The sequence below is a fragment of the Micrasema longulum genome, unplaced genomic scaffold, assembly GCF_059751315.1.
Source record: "Micrasema longulum isolate JH-2025_06_02 unplaced genomic scaffold, ASM5975131v1 h1tg001738l, whole genome shotgun sequence".
Lineage (NCBI taxonomy): Eukaryota > Metazoa > Arthropoda > Insecta > Trichoptera > Brachycentridae > Micrasema > Micrasema longulum.
This window is the reverse complement of record NW_028278916.1, coordinates 159,017-181,323: the sequence shown is the minus strand read 5'-3', so window position 1 is coordinate 181,323 and position 22,307 is coordinate 159,017. Positions and strand designations below refer to the sequence as shown.

General features: G+C 31.0%; 1 protein-coding gene across 1 annotated transcript; it reads right to left on the bottom strand.

Moving 5' to 3' along the window:
* Window positions 1–843: 843 nt before the first annotated feature.
* Window positions 844–20,378, bottom strand: LOC148274155 (chitinase-3-like protein 1). The gene is made up of 10 exons (XM_088237548.1): window positions 20,098–20,378; window positions 19,001–19,107; window positions 16,059–16,137; window positions 13,478–13,660; window positions 12,311–12,411; window positions 10,498–10,757; window positions 8,442–8,568; window positions 5,685–5,870; window positions 3,576–3,692; window positions 844–2,490 (listed from the first exon to the last, which is right to left on the bottom strand). The coding sequence occupies exons 1-10, from the start codon at window positions 20,162–20,164 to the stop codon at window positions 2,347–2,349; spliced, it is 1,371 nt and encodes a 456-aa protein (XP_088093674.1). The 5' UTR covers window positions 20,165–20,378; the 3' UTR covers window positions 844–2,346.
* Between the last annotated feature and the right edge of the window lie 1,929 nt (window positions 20,379–22,307).

The window sequence follows — 22,307 nt, the reverse complement described above, 5'->3', positions numbered from 1 at the left end:
TGCGCATTCCGATTTTTTTCCTTTACTCAAGAGAGACCTCGAGGGTAGTCATTACACCTCGGGTGACGAGATCAAGGCAGCTTACAAAAGTCCTGGATTCGAGAAATGTCGTAAGGATTTTTCAGTGAGAGAATAAAAAAACTCATTACACGTTGCGCGTTGGGAGAAATGTGTTAGGCTTAACAATGACTCTGTTGGAAAATAAACATATGATTTTGAAGCTTAAGAATTGTACTTTAATATGTTTTATATCGTATTTAATCGGTGCAATATCGTTTGCTAAGAAAAGTAGCATGGATGATTGGCCTCGAGAGGGGAGACTACACTTACGGAGAAATGAAGTCAATGTTGAAAATCTCAAGTCGACAAAAACGTAGAAATAACATTGACTCCATATTTACGTTTGATTTGCTGAATGGCTTAATTGACGTACCATCGTTACTGGAACAAGTGGAATTCAATGTTCCAATCTGCCGGTTGCGAAATAATAATGTGCTGTTCCTCGATCAACACAGCACAAACTATGGCTTGCATGCACCAATGTCCCGATTGTGTCGTATTGTAAACTCGAGACAAGATCTGGACTTTTTTGATGTAAGTCTTTATAGATTTGAAAATTCACTAAGATTGACCGGATCTTGTCTTGAGGTAGTAATGATTTTTTTTGTCCTATCTTTAATTTTATAACCTTGAATTTTATTTTATTAGTGCCTGTATTTATTAAAAGCAATTGTACTTACCATCGTTAGAATGGACTGCATAAGTCCGTCAAATAAATAAATAAACAAATAAAATGTTGTAAATAATCAAACTGGTCCAAGAAGTATAAAAAATAAGAAATTGTTTTCAGGCATTTCATTTAATTTTATTTATTTATTTTTAGTTACATTGAAAACATTACAGAGTATCCAATAATTCTCAACACATTACAAAATATACGTATCAGAATTAGTAAATAAAAAGAGAAAAAAAAGTCATGTAAAATTGACATACATATTGCAATTTGGAAATTACCTTCCTAAGAGAAATCCCTCTGTCATGAAATATATCGACATCCGAGGCGATACGATTAAATAACACGGTTGCTCTACCTACCGGCATAACCATTGGCAGGTTGGTTCTGCATCCTGGTAGGTAGAACAACCTGTGTTGCCTTTGTCGAATATAATTATCAGTGAAGAATAGACCAAATTCATTCAAAATATCGGAATTGTGTATGCAGCCACCAATGAGTTGAAAAAAGTGAACTCCCAAATGAATATCCCTTCTCCCCAACAATGATTGGTAGCCCAGCATTCCTAGTAAGAAGTCAGTCGGGAAAAGCCACGGGTAAAATCCATACTTCCTGAGACACAGATAACGCAGAATTTTTTCTGCACCCTCTCTATCATTAAGGAATACGTGGTTTTACTTGGCGACCAAATGATGGAACTAAATTCAAACCGACTTCAAACCAAGGAATTATACAATTGCCTAGTAAGTGAAATAATTCAATCAGATGAATCTTTTCAGTACTAAAAAAAATTCAGCTGTTTAACTTTACTTAAATCAACACATGAAAAAATATACAAAAATGGATGGTCAAGCATAGGCAAAATGGCGAATGTTACATAGTGTCTAAAATGGTATTTTAGACCAACCAATGATAATTCATAAGCCATATATATGCCTAGAATTTGATTTTTTCTTTTGTAAAATTCTTTCCACCTCTTTTGTAATTGGTTAACTCTTGTGTGGCTGTGGTGTAAAACGAGTGTACATAAGATACAACAATTGACATATCTCTCTATTTTTTTTAAACGATGAAGTTGTATTTTTGTAATCGCCGAATGAACCTTTTCACCCTGGATTTAAAAAATAAAATTTGTAAAAACATAATTTTAATTCAAAGAATATTTATTCCAGATAGCAAGGCGCAATTCGCATAGCTGATGGATGAAAGAAATAATAGTTTTACTAATGAAAGTGACGCCATGCAATACTAAATCTGAAAGAGCACAAAGATATAGTTTATAGCAAAGAAGACAGAGACGCTGTTCTGTAGCCAGTGTTTGTTTGAAAGAGATTCAGTCGGTTTATTGGCAGTGAGCGGTAGAGCACGCTTGTTAAATAACTGGCGTATTTATGACCTTTAGTTTATTTTGCTATGTGAGTAACAGGTCATTTTTGTAAATTTTGGAAAAAAATTAAGGAATTATAAAAAGGCATTTTTTTTTTTAATTTTTGAATTTCAGAATATTCCGACATTGGCTTGACGTAACACTATATGACAGCACCGCGCCCAAAGGAATTTTGTAGCACAGCTTTTTGATAGTTAATATGTAAAAAGTTTTTTTTTTGAAAATATTAGGCGCTTGGTGCGTTTTTCAACGCGTTATTTACATGACTTAGAAGAGGAAATTTTCCCTTTCCGCAATCACCACTAAAATCATCAGTATCAACAGTCAATACCAGGGCACCTCCCAACTTGTTTTGTGTAATGTAGTTGATCTGGAAACAAAAAAAGACGAGTTAGTAAAAAAAGTACTGCAGTAGTTTTTTACACTTGGAAGGAACAGGCAATTTTTGTTGTGCTAGAAAATTTTGTAATAAAAAAAGGAAATATTCCCTTCTCGCACTTTTAATTTGTTTATTAAAAGTATCCTTCCTGACTAGTTTTTCTTTACTGTAAAAGTTAAATTTATTTTTGCAAAATTGTTTTAGCTGTTTCGGGAAAATGACTGTTTTATTTTTTACCACTTCTAATAATTGGTTGTAGCGTATCTCGATCCCCTTTATCACATAAATTATACAATTGCCAGATGATCAGTCTAACGCTTCAGGTTTAAGTCCAGGGACTAAGTAAATGATTTTACAATTATTATCATTTTATTTTAAAAAAATTCCATTATAAACAAATATCGATAATAAAAACAATGTGACCTCACCGGGGTTACCCGTGTCGAGGACACTTACTTAACAATATTCTTTAAAAAAAAATGTTTTTACATTTGAGAATAAACAAAGATGAAAAACAAAATGTTCACACAGTTTTAAACACAACGTATTTGAGTTTATATTTAATTTATGTACACCCATATTATTTATATAATAAAACGCACAATAAAGTAATAGAAACATATCATAAACTATACATTTGTGGAGCAGTTGATTCAATATTGGTTTGGGCCAATGAGACAATCCATTTTGCTTCTACCCAGTTCCACCAACCATTTTTTTAAAGCCTTTTTAAACGTTTTCTTGTATTTAATTGTTTTAATAGACATTGGAAGTAGGTTATAGATTTTAATTGCATAATACTCAAAATCCCTTTGTCCAAAAGAATGAATGAATGAACTTTTACAAAGTAAATGATGATTCATTTAATAGAATTTGAAATAAACGAGTTGTACTCAAAGTTAATTCAATTTATTGACTGTCTAAAACTTGTGTATTTTTTAAATTGAAAATAAATCAACGATCATTCAAATTTAATCAATATATTTTAAGTTAAGGTTTTCAAAATTATAATATCGTTTTCAATTATTTAAATGATCTCAAGACAGCATAAAATGAATAAACAATATTTTTCATACCTTGTCTTGTATTGACCTGGGATTATCATAAGTAACCCACTGATCGCCTTTCACGAGATATGGTACATGGGCTTCTTCGTCAAAAGATAGTACTGATTGTGTTTCCATTGCACAAATCTAGAAAATAAAAATTAAATCAATAACTGTCCATTTCGTTGATGGCTAAGAGGTCCCTTTCCAGCGTCAAAAAGTGTCCGAAAGGTTCTGATGGTAGAAAATTTATACATATAACTGATTTTCCAAATTAAAACTAATTTTAGTGGAGTTTTTTACGTCTGTTTTTAGTTTCCTAGCTATCTAGCCACTGTGTACACTATTGTAATGAACATCCAGTCCGAAGTTCATAAATTACGAACTACATTACAAAACATATAGATTTCATTGGATCGGTAAGAGGGCAAAGTGGAATTATAGCTAACAAAGGCTACGTGTAAAAATATAGCTCCCGATTATAATGAGTTTCCTCTCAGTTTTGCTCAAAGAAAAAAATGGTAAATGACTCTGCAACTTTGGATGTAACTTTATTTGAATAAAACATCAGAACGTGATAATTTTTATGAACTCGCATAAATCCTCACGGACTATTGGTTGATGAGCTATTTATTCATTCAAAACATCCCGAAATTAACAGCTGTCCATGTGATGATAAAATGCCTAAAGATGTTCCCTAATTGTTGACGGGACAATTCCCCTTTTCAGCGTTGAAAGACGTAACCTGGAGGCCCGATGCAAAAGCATAGGTGACTTTGTAAGCCAAGTGCATTCCGTAATAAGTCACAATGACATCAAAAGCGGACGTATCTTTCGTGACTAGAATAGTACAAGTAATAAGGATAATAAATGATAACAGGACACAAAATGCAGTGACCCCTTCAAGTAAAAGGAAAGGCTTACTGATGTCTACCAACTATCCGGCTTCTCCCTGAATGGGTTTTCTGTGGTTTTTTCTTCATTTAGCAAACGTGGAGAAGTTCTACTGCCTTAAATTCTCCTCTAAGTTCCCCTTCTTTTCCAGTACTACTCAGATAAAGATAGCCGTGAAACAAAATCGACTTGTGATAATATATAAACCTTGATCATTATTGGCAAGGTCAATAATACAATTATAGTGTACTAATGAGAAAGCACAAAATTAAAGATCTGGGATTGTTTTAGACTCAAAACTACTTTTTGAATCACATATCAATAAAATTACCTCCAAAACATTGAACATGTTAGGTTTCATAATTCGATTAATTAACACTTTGATAATCCAAAGGCCCCAATCTCATTATATTATACGTTTGTCAGAAGCTATTTGGAATACGCATCTCAGATATAGAATCCCCAGTATGCCATATATATAACAAGAATAGACAATATTCAAAACAAATTTATAGTAAAAGTACCTAAAATACAAAACCAGTATTTCTTATTATCAACTCTCACTGCCTCCACCTACCATTGAATCACTTCTCTACAATACCGCAGAGAGTGTGCGGAACAACTACTGCTTCACAAAATTATGACAGGAATAGTTGACTGTGCAGAACTACTTAGTTTAATAACAATACATGTGCCAGGATTTGTAGACGGTACCACCTGTTTCATGTTCCATTAAGTAAAACATCGTATGTCAAAAATGCTTTTTTTAGGAGGACTTTTTCAGTGTACAATACAACATTTAAAGACATAGACTACACAGACGTCACTCTGTCAGATTTAAAATTTACACTAAAAATGCATTTTGTAACTTGGTTGACATTATAATAATAAATATGTGCATCGCCCTTAACCTCCTTATCCTCTCTTCAAGCATCCTTGTCTTAATCCCGTCCAATTGACAATAACTTTCTGTTTCTTAAAAAAAAAAACTTTGATTATTGAAAAATATTGACGAGTATATGAAAATAACATTTTTATATGTATAAACTTATATGTATTTATTTAATATGTAATATATTTTCTTTACTTACTTTGTATACTTTGAGGAAATCTGTTAGTAGTTCTGAGTTTATACACTATATCTGTTTGTTTACTATAAATATGTATGTAGAACTATTGATTTCCCAAATAAAATAAAATAAAATAAAAAGACTTAGGAATAAATGTGTAAAAAATATATTTTACCTCATTATAACCTAAAAATCCTGCCACATTTGAAGCGGTTCCTGGTGTTCCATATGCCTTGATGGGACAGTGAGGTAGAGTACATTCTGAGGAAGCCAAGGTATATGATCTTCCGAATGTGCTGATTGCAAGAATGAGCTTGCTAGCGATAGCTCCATTTTCTAACCAAGCTTTGATGTTGTCGTCCTAAAAACATAAAAAGCATTTTAAAATATCATCTTCAATGGCGCTCTGATACCAGTTTAAACATGTATCGATTTGATTGGGCAAAATACGTATTACGCATTTTAGTATTTTGTATGATGTACAAAAACACGTTTTTCGTAGATAGATTTATCAAAAATACCTTTAGCGATGCGACGTCTGTCCGGCTTCAATGTTTAACTAAATTTAAACAAACTTAGTTTGTAAAAACATGGAAATCTTGGAAATTTAAAAACCGATCTATAATAAGTACAAAAAACCAATAAACAATATTTCCCTTATTCCACTCCTGTCTAATTTTTAAGATTGTAACCCATCTCACTTTACACTTTCCATCTTTAGAAGAACAAAATGAAATAAAGATTTGACTTATTAGCGCCATATGTTCGATGTAATATGTAGCATTCACTGTTAAAATAAAATAAGATAGAATGTATTAGTTCATTAAACCTTGACGAAGAAGCTTGTGTAGCATTGAAACCGGTCGGCAGACAAAATAAAAAATAAGTGTTTAAAAACAAAGTTGTTTTGTATTTATTTTATTAAAATGAGTCATTAATGTCAGTTAATATTAGTATTTAACCACTAACCGACTTTTTATTTACCGGTTTCGAGAGGTACCCGTTTTTTTGTCATGACACTCACTACACCAACATAAAAATACTAAAAGACATACCGAAATACAATAATAAAAAGTGAGAGTGTATTTTAGTATTTGAATCTTAGTGTAGTGAGTGTCCCGACGAAGAGACGAGAAGCTGAAAGACAATCAACTTTTTTAAAAAAAGGTCATTGCAAGCATTTTAATCTGCTGTTAAGTAAGCTAATCAATGTTCAAAATTTACTAAAGTTATATAATCCCAATTATAAATAATTTTTGATACTCGTTTATTTCATTAGCGACTTAGTGTGAGAGTTTACTAAATATTTTTAAATATTTGTATCTAACCGCTTACCGACTTTTCTATGTCTACCGGTTTCGAAACTTACCCGTCTCTTCGTCAGGACACCAATTAAACCAACATGCAAAATCCACTCTACACCTTCACCATAGTTGTTGCACAAATATATAAAACCAACATGACATGCATTTTAAGAAACACATGCACTGATTAGGACAAATGTGCACTAATTAAATTACGAAAATATTATATGTTGTTTGAGAAAAAGTAGTGGGGTGAGCTTAATAGGTTCAGGGTGACCATTACAGTAGGACATCGGATAACGGACTATATTGAAAGGTTGTTTGATTATTGATCAAAGGAACATTATTTTTAAAGCTTTCCTAATGTAAAATATTTCCATATTATTTTCTTTTAACCCTTGATTATAGTAAATAAGATTTAAACTCCTGTATTTTAATTTAAGTCATGATTAAAATTGATTAGGTGATTTGCGAATTCGGAGAAAATGTTATTGTGAAGACACCTCATATGTTTTTTAACACAAATATCAAATTTTTTTTATGTTCTTCCAACGTTAACCGAAGGACAAGAATTGCATTTCAATTGGTAAACACCCAAATTATTTAATGAACTATTTTAGTTTTTATTATTTACCAATATTGTTAGTACCATAAAAAAGCGGTTTGATATTATTTAGTAAAAATTTGGATACAATTGTGGATAAAGTATTTGCATAAAAAAATCTTTTTTATTTATTATCATTATTATTATTAATAAAATAACTGTTGACAGGATATAAAAATTGTTTGACTGATTTTTTCTTTAATTTTCTATTTAAAAGAGTATTTATTAAATCAATCGCATATCTTTATTTATATAATTCCTCTGTATGTGTAATGTCACTAAACTTCTCCCAAACGGCTTAACCGATTTACGAGCAGTTTTTAGAAAAATATAGATCTTTGCGCTGTGTGTGTTCGTAGATATTAAAATATTCAATCTAATATGTAAAAAATAAGTAAGGAGCAAACATGTCTTATTCATCAATCTACCAGGGTTACATTCGAGGAGAATGCATTTAAAAAAAATTGAATTATGTTGTTTTTGCGTATGAAAAAAATGTTTTTTAATGTTTACAAACAAGATTGGTTTTTTGTATATCTCAATCAGATTATTTCCTTAAATTCCTTATAATTTCTACCCATTTATTTCTTTTAACTGGATTTTTGGTAATATTTAAATAATATTAAATTCAATACATTTTTAAAAATCGTATCCCTACATAAGTATACCCCTCTGTAGGTGAAAAGACCGGAGTTTGACGTTTGCAAAAAGAATGCCATATTCGAAAAAATATTTATTTTATGTTTTGGAATTCAACCATAAACAAGTACCTAGGTACCTATTTAAATGAAATGTTTTTTTATATCAATAAATTTCAGTTTTAGAGTTTAATCACATAAAACTACCTAGGTACCTACTTTTCAATGAAAAGTCTTTTTCCAAGCTAATATCAGGCAAACCACCATTTGGGTAGGACAACGTCTGTCGGGTCCGCTAGTCCACTATAAATAGCTATTTTTTATTTTAAATTTATTTAATTTTAGAAGTTGAGTTTCGGAAATAAGTTTATTTGATATTCACTTACGATATTAAAGGTTTCTTTTGTAGTTCCTTTTTCTGCAGCAGCTCGGTACAGAGGAGTGCAATGTCCAGTTTTATTATCCCATGCTCCATGGTAATCAATGGCTTTTAAGTTGATAAAGTCCACATACCTATGCAGAGAAAAAAATACAAGATAATATGTATGGTGTTTTAATAATATAAAAAAATGGATTATACAATTGGAATACTCGATTTTCAAAATAAACCGATGAAAAAAAAAACTTTTAAATACGTTTTCCACTGCTCGAAGTTATTTAAAAGTCCAGCTAGAAATAACTAAAAAAATACGTTCGATTCCCGACATGATTGATATGAAATATTAATTTAAAATAGTGTTTTCACGCTGCAATATTTCATAGTCCTGGACCAGCGTAAGACTGATCATCTTTCCTTCATGTAACAAAAAATGTTTAAGATACGCTGCAATTGGTGTACCAATGCAGTGCGCTATGCACCATTAGGTGCGGAAAGGAAAAGATGATGATGAAATTATTTGTGTTATAAAACATACAATAAAAGAACAACAATATAACATTAACAAAAAAATTGTGGAGCAATAATGTTAATATATACATTTTATATTAGTTTGTAATTAACCTTGAAAAAGGCGATGTGTTGCCGAAACTAGTAGGTTATTTAAATAAAAAATAATGTGGTACGTAAAAAAAATGCATGAAAGAACGTTTCAAAATGAATAATTGTTGTCTTGTTAATTTCATCGGCATTTACTTCGTAACACTTCATTATAAATTATTATGAAAATAAAACTTTGTTATTAGTTTTACACAATTTTTATTCTTTTACAAGAACTAAGACTTAATTATTGTATCTTCCACTTATGTGCTTAATTTTGAGAAATAAATTCTACTTATCGTCCTTTCCCTCATTGATCATGTTTTCATATCTGTATTTTAGATGACTATCAATATATATGCTAACACCTTAGATAAGGGGAAAAAAACCCCCTGCTCTAAGTTTCACTGATTAATTTGTTTATTTTTGTTTGAATTCTATGACATTGCGAACAATATTCTGTGCTTACTATATTAGTTTTATATCATTCGTCGATGGAAGGAGTGCTCTCCCGAAACTGTAGTAGTGTTCTTGTAAAATAATAAAAATTGTGTAACACTAATAACAAAGTTTTATTTTCATATTAATGAATAATTGTTGTATTTATAAGTACAAAATATTTCCCTTCATCATTTTTTTTACATTATTATTCATTTTAATACATAAATATATACTATTTACCTAAGTATTAGTTTTAAACAGTAAAACATATATTTTTTTATTTTATTTGAAATTGTTTTCTTAGTTTTTTAAACTGGTTCAAAGTATTTCTAAAACAAAATTATCTTTTTTTTATCGATAATTCTATAACTGGTAATATTTTATTATTTTATATAGTTTATCTTTTTTAGACTTTCTTAATTTGTTAATTAATAAAAAACAAAAAAATGTTCTGTATTACTTATGCTTACATGTATGTATATTTAATTGTATTTGTAACTAATATGTAAAAGGCACTAAGTGCCGTTTATTTCAATAATATAAAAATAAAAATAAAAAATGTTTATATCACAAGTAAATATGTTGTCTGAAGAGAGTGTCGTGTAGCTAATAAACGTATGTAGTTGCAAACAACTCAGTACTTCTAGTAACTCGATTCAGTATTTCGAAGTTAATAAGATTCAGGAGTTCACAACAATCGAGCTCTGAATTAAAAATTTTAAACAAAAAAAGAACCTCATTTATTTTTCTACGATCTTCTATGCCAAGTATTATGTCTATTGTATTGTCTGTTTGCCAAAGTAGTTCCAACTATTATTTGTCAAGAAATCAGAACAGTATTGAAGTCTCGTAATGATGAGTGCGCGTCTAAGCGACCACCACTCCATCAGTAAATATTACTTTCAATAGAAAATCAGTTTGATATCTGCAAGGCTGTTTAAGGATAGTTCTTATTAACAATTTTTCTGCTTTCTAGCTGGCTCCAACTTTTAATAATTAAATTAGTATGGTTTGTTTGCTCTTACTGCGACATTGCTGTGAGGTTGTATGATTGTTTAATGTAGTAATTCAAAGGAGAGACGACGATGGACAGCAGATATCCGTGTTTGTCGAATTCTTCTCTTAGTGCTTTAAGAATATGCACATATGATTTTCGGTCTATGACTGCTCCTCCTCTTTCTGCAGGATACTCCCAGTCTAAGTCGATTCCATCAAATCCATGTAACTTGATGAAGTCAACCGTATTTTTTACGAAGATTCCTCGGAGAGTTTCATTTCTAAATGTCTGTAATAAAAAATACACTTGTTTGTAAATGATACACCGTAAAAAATCAACAGACTCGAAGACAATGGAATTATTTAAAAAATGATTTTGGTATCATAGCTAAAATATTTTAAATTGTAGGATATTCATACGTTGTATACGTTTATCGATTCCAAGTAACATGAGGTTTTCTATTTCTGAAATTCCTCTGCTGGACTTTGGTGTAAGCAATTTATTTCTAAACTAAAGACGGACAAAACGCGCCAGGACTCAGGAATACTGCAGTTGGCTACAGGTAGTAGACCCTGGACTTAATTTATGGGCACAAAATAAGTAGAAAAAATTACAGTTTTCTCTTGGAAATTACCGGGATTTTTAACAAGTAAAAAAACTGTCAAATCTTCGAACCGTCCAATCTTTTTTATTGGTTTTATATAAAATTGCGATGCAATAATTATAAATGTAATCGCTCGTAATTTTAGGCAAATAAGTAGAAAACACGCAGAAAATATTGGTCGTTTGTATAAATCGATGATAAATTTTATTGCAGATATTTTAGGAAAAACACAAGATACCAATTTTCCACCACTGTTTTATGCTTACCCCTTATATTTGTTAAATACCGGATTAATGTAACATCTTGAAATAATGACTATGGTTGATTTTACAAATAAAAAAATATTGGGATCCGGTTTATTTTATAAAATGTAGAAATTTTACTAACTAATTCAAAAGTTGCTGAGAAAAATGTATGATTATCAATGATCACAAAGATAGATTTTGCCGCTGGGTAGGACTGCTGTTTTAATTAACATATTACAACATAGATGAAGAACATTTAAGAAAAGGTAATATAGAAGTCTAGGCATCTACAGGGCTTATGACTAATAATTTAAATTACCTGGTACATGAAGAAGTATAGAAATTGAAAAAATAATATTTTCAGGCGTTGCCTAGTATGTAGGTGAAATAATTCAATCAGATGAATCTCACCCGCATAAATAAAGGTTTCAGCTCTTTAACTTTACAAACATCAACAGATGAAAGAATTGAAGGAATATAGATGTTCAAATAGGCAGAATGGTGAATGTTACACAGTGTGTAAAGTGGCCACTTAAACCAGCCATTGACAGGTCATAAGCCCTGTAGATGCCTGGACTTCTATATTACCTTCTCTTTAATGTTCTTCATCTCTGTTGTAATATGTTAATATAAACAGCTCCCTAGGGAGTTGAATTCAGTACTTGTCTACAAAAATTTGGACAAACTCAAAATATTGTTGAGAAATATATTATTAATATCGAATAAAAACTGTGTTTGAGTACAAACAATACATTATTATTCGAGTTTTATGTTTTTTGTTTTTATGTTATCTTGTTTTTCTGACCATGCTTCTTACGTTTTACATGCTTTACCAACATGTCCTTAATATTATAATATCAACAGGACTTTCAGTAACCTCTAAAAATAAATTCGTGGAAAAAAATAAATTAGTATTTTACGTAAAATGAGAAATGGAGTTGGAATCTATTTTTTATATGGTTTTCTGGATAACTATTAAGCCACACGAGTACCTTAGAGAATTTAACAGATCCTTCTTCATATGATCCGACAGCTATCATCAGCTTCACCCACGGCGCCCTTTTCTTTAGCTCTACAAATCTACCATAAGCATCTGAAAATAAAATAAAATTTAATTTAATTAAGTTGCGGAAAAATTAATGATGCTTAAAACACAACATTTGAACACCAATTGCAGTGCATTTCATAATCTCTTTACTCTTGCGTGGCTGTAGTGTAACACGAGTCTACATAAGTTGCGAGACTTGATATACTATACTATGCTGAAGTCCGTTGGAATTAGTACAAGTGTTTTTGAAACTTTCCGTTATACATTAATATTACGCGACAGCAAACAAACATCTCAGATTACAGTCACCAGTTGCAAAGTCTTTGAATACACGTGCTTATGACTAACAAATTTTAAGTGTTTTTCTCGTATTTCTCACTTGCTTAAAAACAATAAATGCCTTTTTCACATAATAACGTTTAATTTTTATAGTCTGACTTCATATTATACCAGAGAAGCCATTTGTATGCACTTGTGAAACAATTTAAGATCGACAGCCCAAAAAAATCCCACCCCTGATGAAAGATTTGAGTAAAACATTCACACCCTTCAGACTTATATATATGGATATTTTTATACACCTTTTATACGGTAATATTTTCGCAAATTTTCGTATACCAACAAGTTGAATAAATATGCTATATTTAAATATACTTTTTCATACGAGTACGAGATTAGAACTTATGGCAAAGAAGACAGAGATGCTGTACTGTGGCCGGTGTTTGATCGAAAGAGAATAAAACAGAAAGAGAAATTCGTTTAACATTCGGTTATTGGTAGTAAACAGAAGTGTACGCTAGTTATGTGATCAGCTATTTATGATTTTTAGTTTATTTTGCCATGACAGGCGTAAATCGTATTATATTTTTTATGAATAATGGAAAATAATGTACATTTAACCGTATGTCTATATATTTTTTTTCTTCAAATATCTGACCTTAAAAATATTCTGTTTTTTGCTTGAGACAACTCGATGTTACATCACTGCGTGTAAAGGAATTTTGTAGCACAGAGTTTTAAGAATTTAATAAAGATGATCATCGCTATCGTTTTTACTTTTGCTTTAACTAATGAGTCTTATCAATTGCTTACTACATGCCACGCTTCTCACCTTTTCCATAATTATCACTTAGCGAGTTCCATTCGTCAACCACTCTTATCCCCGCTTCGTCACTGAGTCCAGCGTAGGCATACACCAAGTGGGTGCATAGAGTTGGGTCAATATCTTCTACATCGAATGTTCCACCTTCGGCCCTGTACACTGCCCAACTGCTGAAATAGCAAACTATGCGACCTGGAAACACACAAGTTCAATTCGAGAGTAGAAAATCATCGTCATTATCATCATCATCATCATCATCATCATCATCATCATCATCATCATCATCATCATCATCATCATCATCGCCATTCTCATAATCATCATCATCATCATCATCAGCATCATCATCATCATCATCATCATCATCATCATCATCATCATCATCATCATCATCATCAGCATCATCATCATCGTCATCATCATCATCATCATCATCATCATCATCATCATCATCGTCATCATCATCATCATCATCATCGTCGTCATCATCATCATCGTCATCATCATCATCATCGTCATCATCATCATCATCATCATCATCATCGTCGTCATCATCATCATCGTCATCATCATCAGTGGTGCATAGATTAATGAATCAGAAAATTAAATGAAGCGAAACTCGATCAGTTCAATAAAATATTAGGTCTATAACTTAAAAACCGGAATTTGACACTAGATGTCAACACTTGTGTATGCATTGTAGAAAATCATTGACATACATGTCATTTTAAAGCTCTTTGTCAAGCTGTCAAAATCAGTTAGCGGTTTTTGATTTGCTTGTGCGCATCATATTTTTTTCAACTGTGGAAAATTGGCAAAAAAAACAGCATTTGCGGGAAGTTTTGCTGAGTCATTTTTTTGCAAAAAAAACTGCAACCGAAAATCATCGTTTGTTCGTGGAATTTTATGGCAAACATTCTCTTGCAAAATTACAGTGTTTTGAGCGGTTTCAACGCTTTAAAAGTGGCAATTCGACATAAAAGACAAAGAGCAGCCTGGACGACGCAAATGTTTAAAAATGAAGACCAGAAAGGAGTTGTGTATTATAAACTTCTTAAACCGGATGAAACCATTACAAAAGAGCTGTACCAACAACAACTGATTCGTTTAAAGAGAGCATTGAAGATACAACGGCCAGAATGAAAGACCAGTCACGAGACATTGATTTTGCAAAATGACAACGCTCAGCCACTTGTTGCTCCACCAGTTGAAAACTATTTTAAAATTGGGGATGGGAAGTTCTGCCCCACCCACCATATAGTCCAGACTTGGTGCCTTCTGACTTCCATTTGTTTCAGTCGATGCGCTACATTTCAGTCCAAGGCATCAACTATTGACTCGATTCGTTCTTTGATTCAAAAGATGACCGTTTTTTTGGGATGGCATCCACATGCTGCTAGGAGGACGGAGAAACGTTGTTACTTTCGATGGACAATACTTTGAGCAACAGAATTGTACAAGATTTTCATTAATAAACCGCTTGAATTTTCTAAAATAATTCAGGTTTTTAAATTATAGATCTTATACAGTTCAAAGCATTAACTTTGTAGTCAAACATTTTAATTAATGTTAGTTAATTAATGTTTATAAATTAATATTAGCATTTAACCCGTTAAATTGAATATTAGTATTAAACCAGAGTTTTGCCAATCATTACATAAATTCAAATCACGATTTTAATAAGGACAGAGGAACAATCAAATAGTAAAAAATGACTTAAATTAAACAAGATGGAGGTGATAACATTAAAAAAATCTTTTTTTAAAAATGTATTCCCAAATTATAAAATACCCTTTAAAAAAATCTTTTTTAAAAAATGTTTTCCCAATTAATAAAATACCCTTTCAATATAGCCCACTTTTAGTAAAAAATGAACCAATTATGTAACATTTAACCACTTTTACCCTGTCCCCTTTTTGACCTCTCACCCACACATTCTGCAATATATCGCTAAATATTATTAACTTAATTCTAGTGCATATTCAGACATGGTGGTGTTTGCATCCCCTTTAACTCTGCATTAATTTACGTATTTTTTCGGAAATACGAAAGCAAAAGGAAAGTGTATTTTAGAACATACATGTTGGTGTAGTGAGTGTCCCGATGAAGAGTCGGGTACGTCTCAAAACCGGTGGACATAAAAAGTCCGTAAATGGTTAAATACTAATATTTACTAAAAACTGTATGTGAACGGCCAAACCGTTACTCTAAAAGTCTGACCTATTCCCACTCAATTTCCCGTTTCAGGATTTTAACCTAAGAGCAGCCACCAAGTCAAAATCACTAACTAAAATGAAATTGATTGAAAATTCATACTTTTAACAGTTATTTGAGGATGAAAGAATTTATCTGATAAATCATATATCGTACTTAATATGTTTTATAATCTTCTTTTTCATTGCGGCAATTTATGATTTTCTCTAATTTCATGTTTTCATTTATATCATAAATCCCCTAATATTTTAATTGTGGATAATAGATAACTTTTTCTTATTATATAGTATGTATAATGTAAAAGCACCATGGGCGTCAACAGAAAGAAAAATAAAAAATAAAATAAAAAATTAATAAATAATCAATTGCAACTTACTACTTTTGAATTGTGGTGGCGGTTGAGGAGATGGGTTTGTACAGCAGACTACAGCAATAGTTCCCAGGAATTTGCAAATCTGGAAAATGTAGATAAATTAATTGAGGATAAATTTAAACAGGTCAGCATATTTTTACTGTATTAATTTTTTGTATAATCTTGATTTATTTGATTCATTTTACACTTTATATACATATACAATTTATATACATATACAATTTATATACATATGAGGGCGGGCATATTGCCTTAAGGCAATTTCTTCCTACCTACCCAAACCGTTCAGTTTGAGAAAATTATAAATACATGGACATATTGAATCTTACAATTTTATACAAAAATTAAAAAAAAGATTAACAAAATAAGAAAAATTAACACTATACTATGAAGAGAGGAGAGGAGATGGGAAGGAAAGAAAAGGGATAAAGGAACAACTTGAATAGTTAGATAGGAACATTTCAATCTTGACTTAAATGTAAATAAAGAAAGGGCATCTCTAAAATTACTGGGTAGATTATTCCACAATCGAGCAGCTACTACTGTGAAAGAGGAGGCAAGAAAATTAGAGCAATGAAAGGGTATTTTAATACTCTTTTAAGAGTTCTCTCTTTACTAGAACAAAGAGATAGTCCGTGTTATGAAAGAGGTTGGAAGAGCTCTCTCAGATAAACAGGCGAAGCAAGATTATTAAAAATATTGTAAAGAAGTTATAGAACGTGAATGTTTCTTCTATGCCTGATACTGAGTCAGTGTAGTTGCGCGCGATATTCGGTTATGTGGTCGATTTTGCGAAAATCAAAGATATAACGTTAACAAACATTCTGCAATCGTTATAACTAATCAAGTGATTCAGAGTTAGCATCTGGATAACATACATCCGCATTGTCAAGGAGTGGAAGAAGGAAGAAGTAAGCTCAGGACTAATGTTTGCTAATATAATACACATTTTTATTATAACACAATTATTAATTTTTATGTCCCAACTTGTTAAAAATATCCGTATCAAGTCGAGACTTTTTTATACTAAAATTGATACATTTATAAATATTATGACACATTAATATACAAAATATATAATTAAAATGCACACATGTCAAAAAATATAATACAGAAAAGTTATTGAATGACACGCATTGAAGCAAAGTTAAGATCGTAAATCTACAATTTTAATTTATTTCAAAATTAAATTTTGTACTTAATTTTGATAGGAAAAATTAAATAAAGAAATTCGAGAAAATAATAGTAGTAATGCATTTATGTGGTATAATATAAGATTTAGTAGATACATTTACAAATTATTGTATCTTTCAATTTGCAAAAGTTAAAATACATATTTACAAAAATTATTAAGCATCACTATTAATTTCACTTTTTAAAAATTTACAGATAAGGGTATTAGTGCAGACAACATTGATTTTATAAATTTATTCACGGTTGTAAGTAAAGTTATTTAAAAAAAATACCAACTAAAGTTTTGAGACACCGTACATACGAGTAACAATGTTGTTTTTAATATTACTAGATAACCTTTTGTAGCTCCTTTCACAAAGTATACCACGTGTTCCTGTTTATTAAGCCAATCTAATTTAATTTTACTGTTGTTGATTAAAATTATATGGGCTGGATTTATTTTATTTATTGTCATTGTTTATGGAATTTATTTGTAGTTTTATTTAATAATTTATATGAAAATATTTAACTAACAAATACAACAAATATTTGAGGCATTCAATTGGAATATTTGAGCTGTGGCCCGATATTACGAAGGCATATTACCCTTCAATAGCAAGAGTATTTGCCTCTTAAACACAGTTTCACTGCTGTGAAAGATGTCGATATCCAAAGTTATCATGTTTAACTGCTTGCTGCTCTTCTTATCGGCATCAATTCTAACCGATGAAGAAGTAAAACAAGAGGTCTTGAAGTGGACGAAGGAGATGGCGGAAGAGTTATCTTAGGAGAGCATCAAAAAGCTTGTGCCACGACTTACAACCTCCATAGAATGGAGGTTGTACCTCCATAGAACGGAACGGCGACAACGTGGAAAAAAAGTAATATGTACACAAATAATGTACTGTAATTTTTTTTTAATACAAAATTGAGTATTCTTACTTTCCTGGTGTGCCTCGTAATGTAAGTTACAAGGGGTTGTTTAAGTTTTTTTCTAGAACTATCTAAATAAATACATTAAATAACATCATGCAGGTATGTATTGCTTCTTGTGGACTCCATATCACCGAACCAACAAGGTGAACAAGATTCTAAAAGTATTGGGAATTTAAAAACTCTGCCCGTTCGGATAGTAAAATCCTATTTGAATCTACAATGGTGCATGGCGTAAAAAGATAATTGACAATATCAACTACAAGTAAAGTAAACACAACGAGAGACATTCTAATCAAAAATTTAAAAGACCAAAAGAAATATGTTTTCATGTCAAAAGTTAGATAGATTAGAAATTTTAGAAATAAATAGGATAAAAAATAATAGCCATAGAATTTTAAAAAATCAGCAGATAGAATTTAAAAAAGCACCCTTATTAGCCCCCTTAGCTCGACCGAGTACATTGTAACAAAACAATAAATATATTTCATTTAATATAATATTTTCTTAAAGTATACCGCCGCCAACACATGTTTCAATAATTTTTCTCACTCTGTTCCATTGCAATATTGCGTATTGTATCTTTTTCAACTTATTTTTAAATGTACCTAAACTTAAGATAATATTTAGTTTTATATAAATTACCCTTACTCTGTATAATATTTACCAGTCTGAAGATGCTCGTTAGAGGGTGAAAGCGCTAATTGGTCAAAATAAATAAGTGGAAGTGTACCAAGTATTTTTAAAATTAATAACTTAGATGGAAATATAAGTTATTACATCAATAATAAATAAACTTTGTTCTGTATCGCAAAAAGTCAAAAATGTTTATTACTTACGTTTTTTGGTAGTATGCCGCTTTTCAATTCTGCATACACGTTTGGACAATCCCTAATATGTGTACATACTCCGCTTTCATTACTATCTTTTAATGTACAGGTATCTCCTGAAAACGTATCAAGTAAAATATATATTTCAATTTGTTCTAACAAAGAGGGAAAAAATTTCGGTAGTCCGATGGCAGAAGGGACCATCTGTATTTTTTTCTGTTTTTTAGTTCTCAAAAGTTTTAATCAATAAATCAGAAAATACACAAAAAAAACATCATCATTTAAAATGATAATTTATTATTGAAAAAGCAACAGTAAAATTTCGTAAAGTTCTTGATATTCGTCAAATCTATATCAAGAATGTATTGACAATTTTCTGGTCAGGCGACTACGGAAGGAGGTCCCAACAGAATGCCCGTCCGAGGTTCTCGCGTAACCTAAACTTCTTAATACCGAGAACGCGTACGATGTTTGCTCGGAGACACTTTTCATATTGAGCTCCAAGAGTGTTCAACGTCTTGGATGAACATATTAAGTTCTCCAAAACAACGTCTATATTTAAGATGAAGATCCATAATTGGATTGCATCGAGGGGTAGAGACCACTGTATGAAATTGCTTCGGGAATAAATGCATAACATTGCTGCTGTTTTCATTATTTTCCATATACGTATATCGTACATGTGTATGTTATCACTGTCATGTATGTATGTATGTTATCACCGTCATTCTGATATATTTTTATAGCTCTCTTTATACCACATATATGTAGATGGCAGAAATGCCGTATATAAATAAATATATTGTTATTTTATCGTTTCATAATTTTGTAATAGAACACTGCTATGTAAAATGTATTTATGTTTATGTTTACAAAAGGCATTTGTGCTGTGTACACACTAATAAATAAAATAAATATGTTAATATTAAAATTGAATGAAATTCATTGGAAGAATAACGCTAAAGTGCTTATTTGAAAGAAATTTTCACCAGTTCGTTGTCAAAATAAACAATAATACTGAATATTTATTATAGAACATATGGAGAGTGGATGACATTTTATGATGGAATTGTATAAAGTTAAATGTAAACAAAAATATAATTTACCTTCATTTATAGTAAAAACAACACTAAATACCGATAGAAATATAACAAACGTCAATTGAGAGAACATCTCTACAGCACTTGTCCAAAGATATTGACTCCATGTAACCTGTTTTAAGTCCGTGAACCTTTGGTATATTATTTTGTATGTAAATACGATTGTATACGGTAATACAGAACTAATGGAAAGGTTAAATATGTTTTTTTGTTTCACAAACTCGAAATACAAGTATTAATATTATATTGTCTCCATGTGAGACAAAACAAAAATCTTCGCAGGTTTTATAATTGAATTCATAGGTTATCTACTATTATCAATTAAATTAATATTTGAACACTAAAAATACAAATAAAAAACATACGAATCAAGTTCAATAAATAAATTTATAATTTTAAAAAAAATTAGTAAAAAAAATAAAATTTGGAAAATATTTAATAAATTCCCTTTGTCTATAATCACTTGATCCCATAATGTTTTTTTAAAAACTTTTATAAATATATATTTTTTTTATACAGAATAATGTTACCTCACCAAGGTGTCGCGTGTGGAGGGAAACATTTTACAATAAGTAAAACATGCCTTAAATAAGTTATTTAACATATTAACAAGTAAAAACGTAATTAATTTAATTAACCTAATTATCATCTTAAACGTAATAAGCAATTCAAACTAAAATAATCACAAAAAAAAAAAACAAATTTAGATAGACTTGTAGACCAAATTTCACAAACAGTACACAATTTTTTACCCATTTGGCTTGATCCACTCATTGATCCGTGCGCAACCCACCTCCACCATCCATTTCTTAATAGCAATTTTATATTGTGAGTACTTACTAAATTAATTAAATAAATATATAAGTTTATAATTTCTTTGTCATTAAAAACAAAAAAGTTGCATAATTGGACGTCATTTTGAGTAAAATTTGCACTCAGAATTTTGCGACGGAATAAATAATTAAATAAATATTTTACAGGCAAAAACTTTGCCAGCGAGTTGTTTAAAAGTATTTCCAGTGAAAATAAATCATCAATCATTATTATCATAATTTCATGTCCACTCCCTAATTGGAGCATATAGAGTTCACAAAGAACCTCCAGGCATCTCTGTCGGCTGCCATCTCCTGTGTATCCTCCCAAGTCAGGTGCGCGTCCCGTAGTTCTGACACGAGCTGCCGACGAACGGTCAGCAGTGGACACCAGGGATGTCGAGAACCTGATGCCTTGTAAAGTAGGCAAGCGAGCGCCGTTAAGGCTCACAGGAGGCATCCATAGTACATGGCCAAGCCAATCTTGATGACAGTTGTCACCGGAATTTGCTGCGTCCCCGTTTCATTCCTTACAAAATCAAACCACCGCTCACTCAAGATTCTTCTGAGACATATATTCTGGAAACTCTGAATTTTGCTGTTCTGGGCCCCAGTGAATTGACACGATTCGCAACCGTAGAAGAAAATAGATGGTAACATATTACAACAGAGATGAAAAACATTTGAGAGAAGGTAACATAGAAGTCTAGGCATCTAAATAGCTTATGACCTGTCAATGGCTATCAATGGTGTAACCTAGTATGCAGGTAAAATAATTCAATTAGATGAATTTTACCCGCATAAATAAAGGTTTCAGCTCTTTTACTTCACAAACATCAACAGATGAAAGAATTTAAGGAATATAGATGTTCAAATATGGGCAGAATGGTGAATGTTACACAGTGTGTAAAGTGGCCACTTACACCAGCCATTGGCAGGTCATAAGCCCTGTAGACGCCTAGACTTCTATATTACCTTCTCTTAAATGTTCTTCATCTCTGTTGTAATATGTTAATATAAACAGCTCCCCGGGGAGTTGAATCCAGTCCTTGTCTGCAGAAATTCGGACAAACTCAAAATATTGAAAATGTTATGCAGGCGTTATATAGGTGAGATTTGGTATTCAGTGAGTATATATCTGATCTCCTGACAGACTTCATACTGTTGAATATCAAAGCAGTTTAAAAAAAAAACTGGGCCCAATTATTGGAATAATGAGAAGAACAGAATTCTTTGATAAAAGTACAAAATTAATGATATACAATGCTTTTGTACTTCTACACTTTGTATGAAGCACTTATAGTAACATTTAATTTCAATAAGTATACTAGAATCACAGATTTATATAAAATAACAAAAATGCCCAATTTAGATGAATAAATTTACACAGAAAAGGTAAATATG

What these genes read in the sequence shown, in the direction of transcription:
- LOC148274155 (XM_088237548.1), bottom strand. Translation starts at nt 20,164, where the DNA reads ATGTTCTCTCAATTGACGTTTGTTATATTTCTATCGGTATTTAGTGTT. An exon ending in GCCACCACAATTCAAAAGTA is followed by an intron (nt 13,661 to 16,058) that starts GTAAGTTGCAAT and finishes GTGTGTTTCCAG; the next exon opens with GTCGCATAGTTTGCTATTTC. An exon ending in CAAAAGAAACCTTTAATATC is followed by an intron (nt 5,871 to 8,441) that starts GTAAGTGAATAT and finishes TTATGTTTTTAG; the next exon opens with GACGACAACATCAAAGCTTG.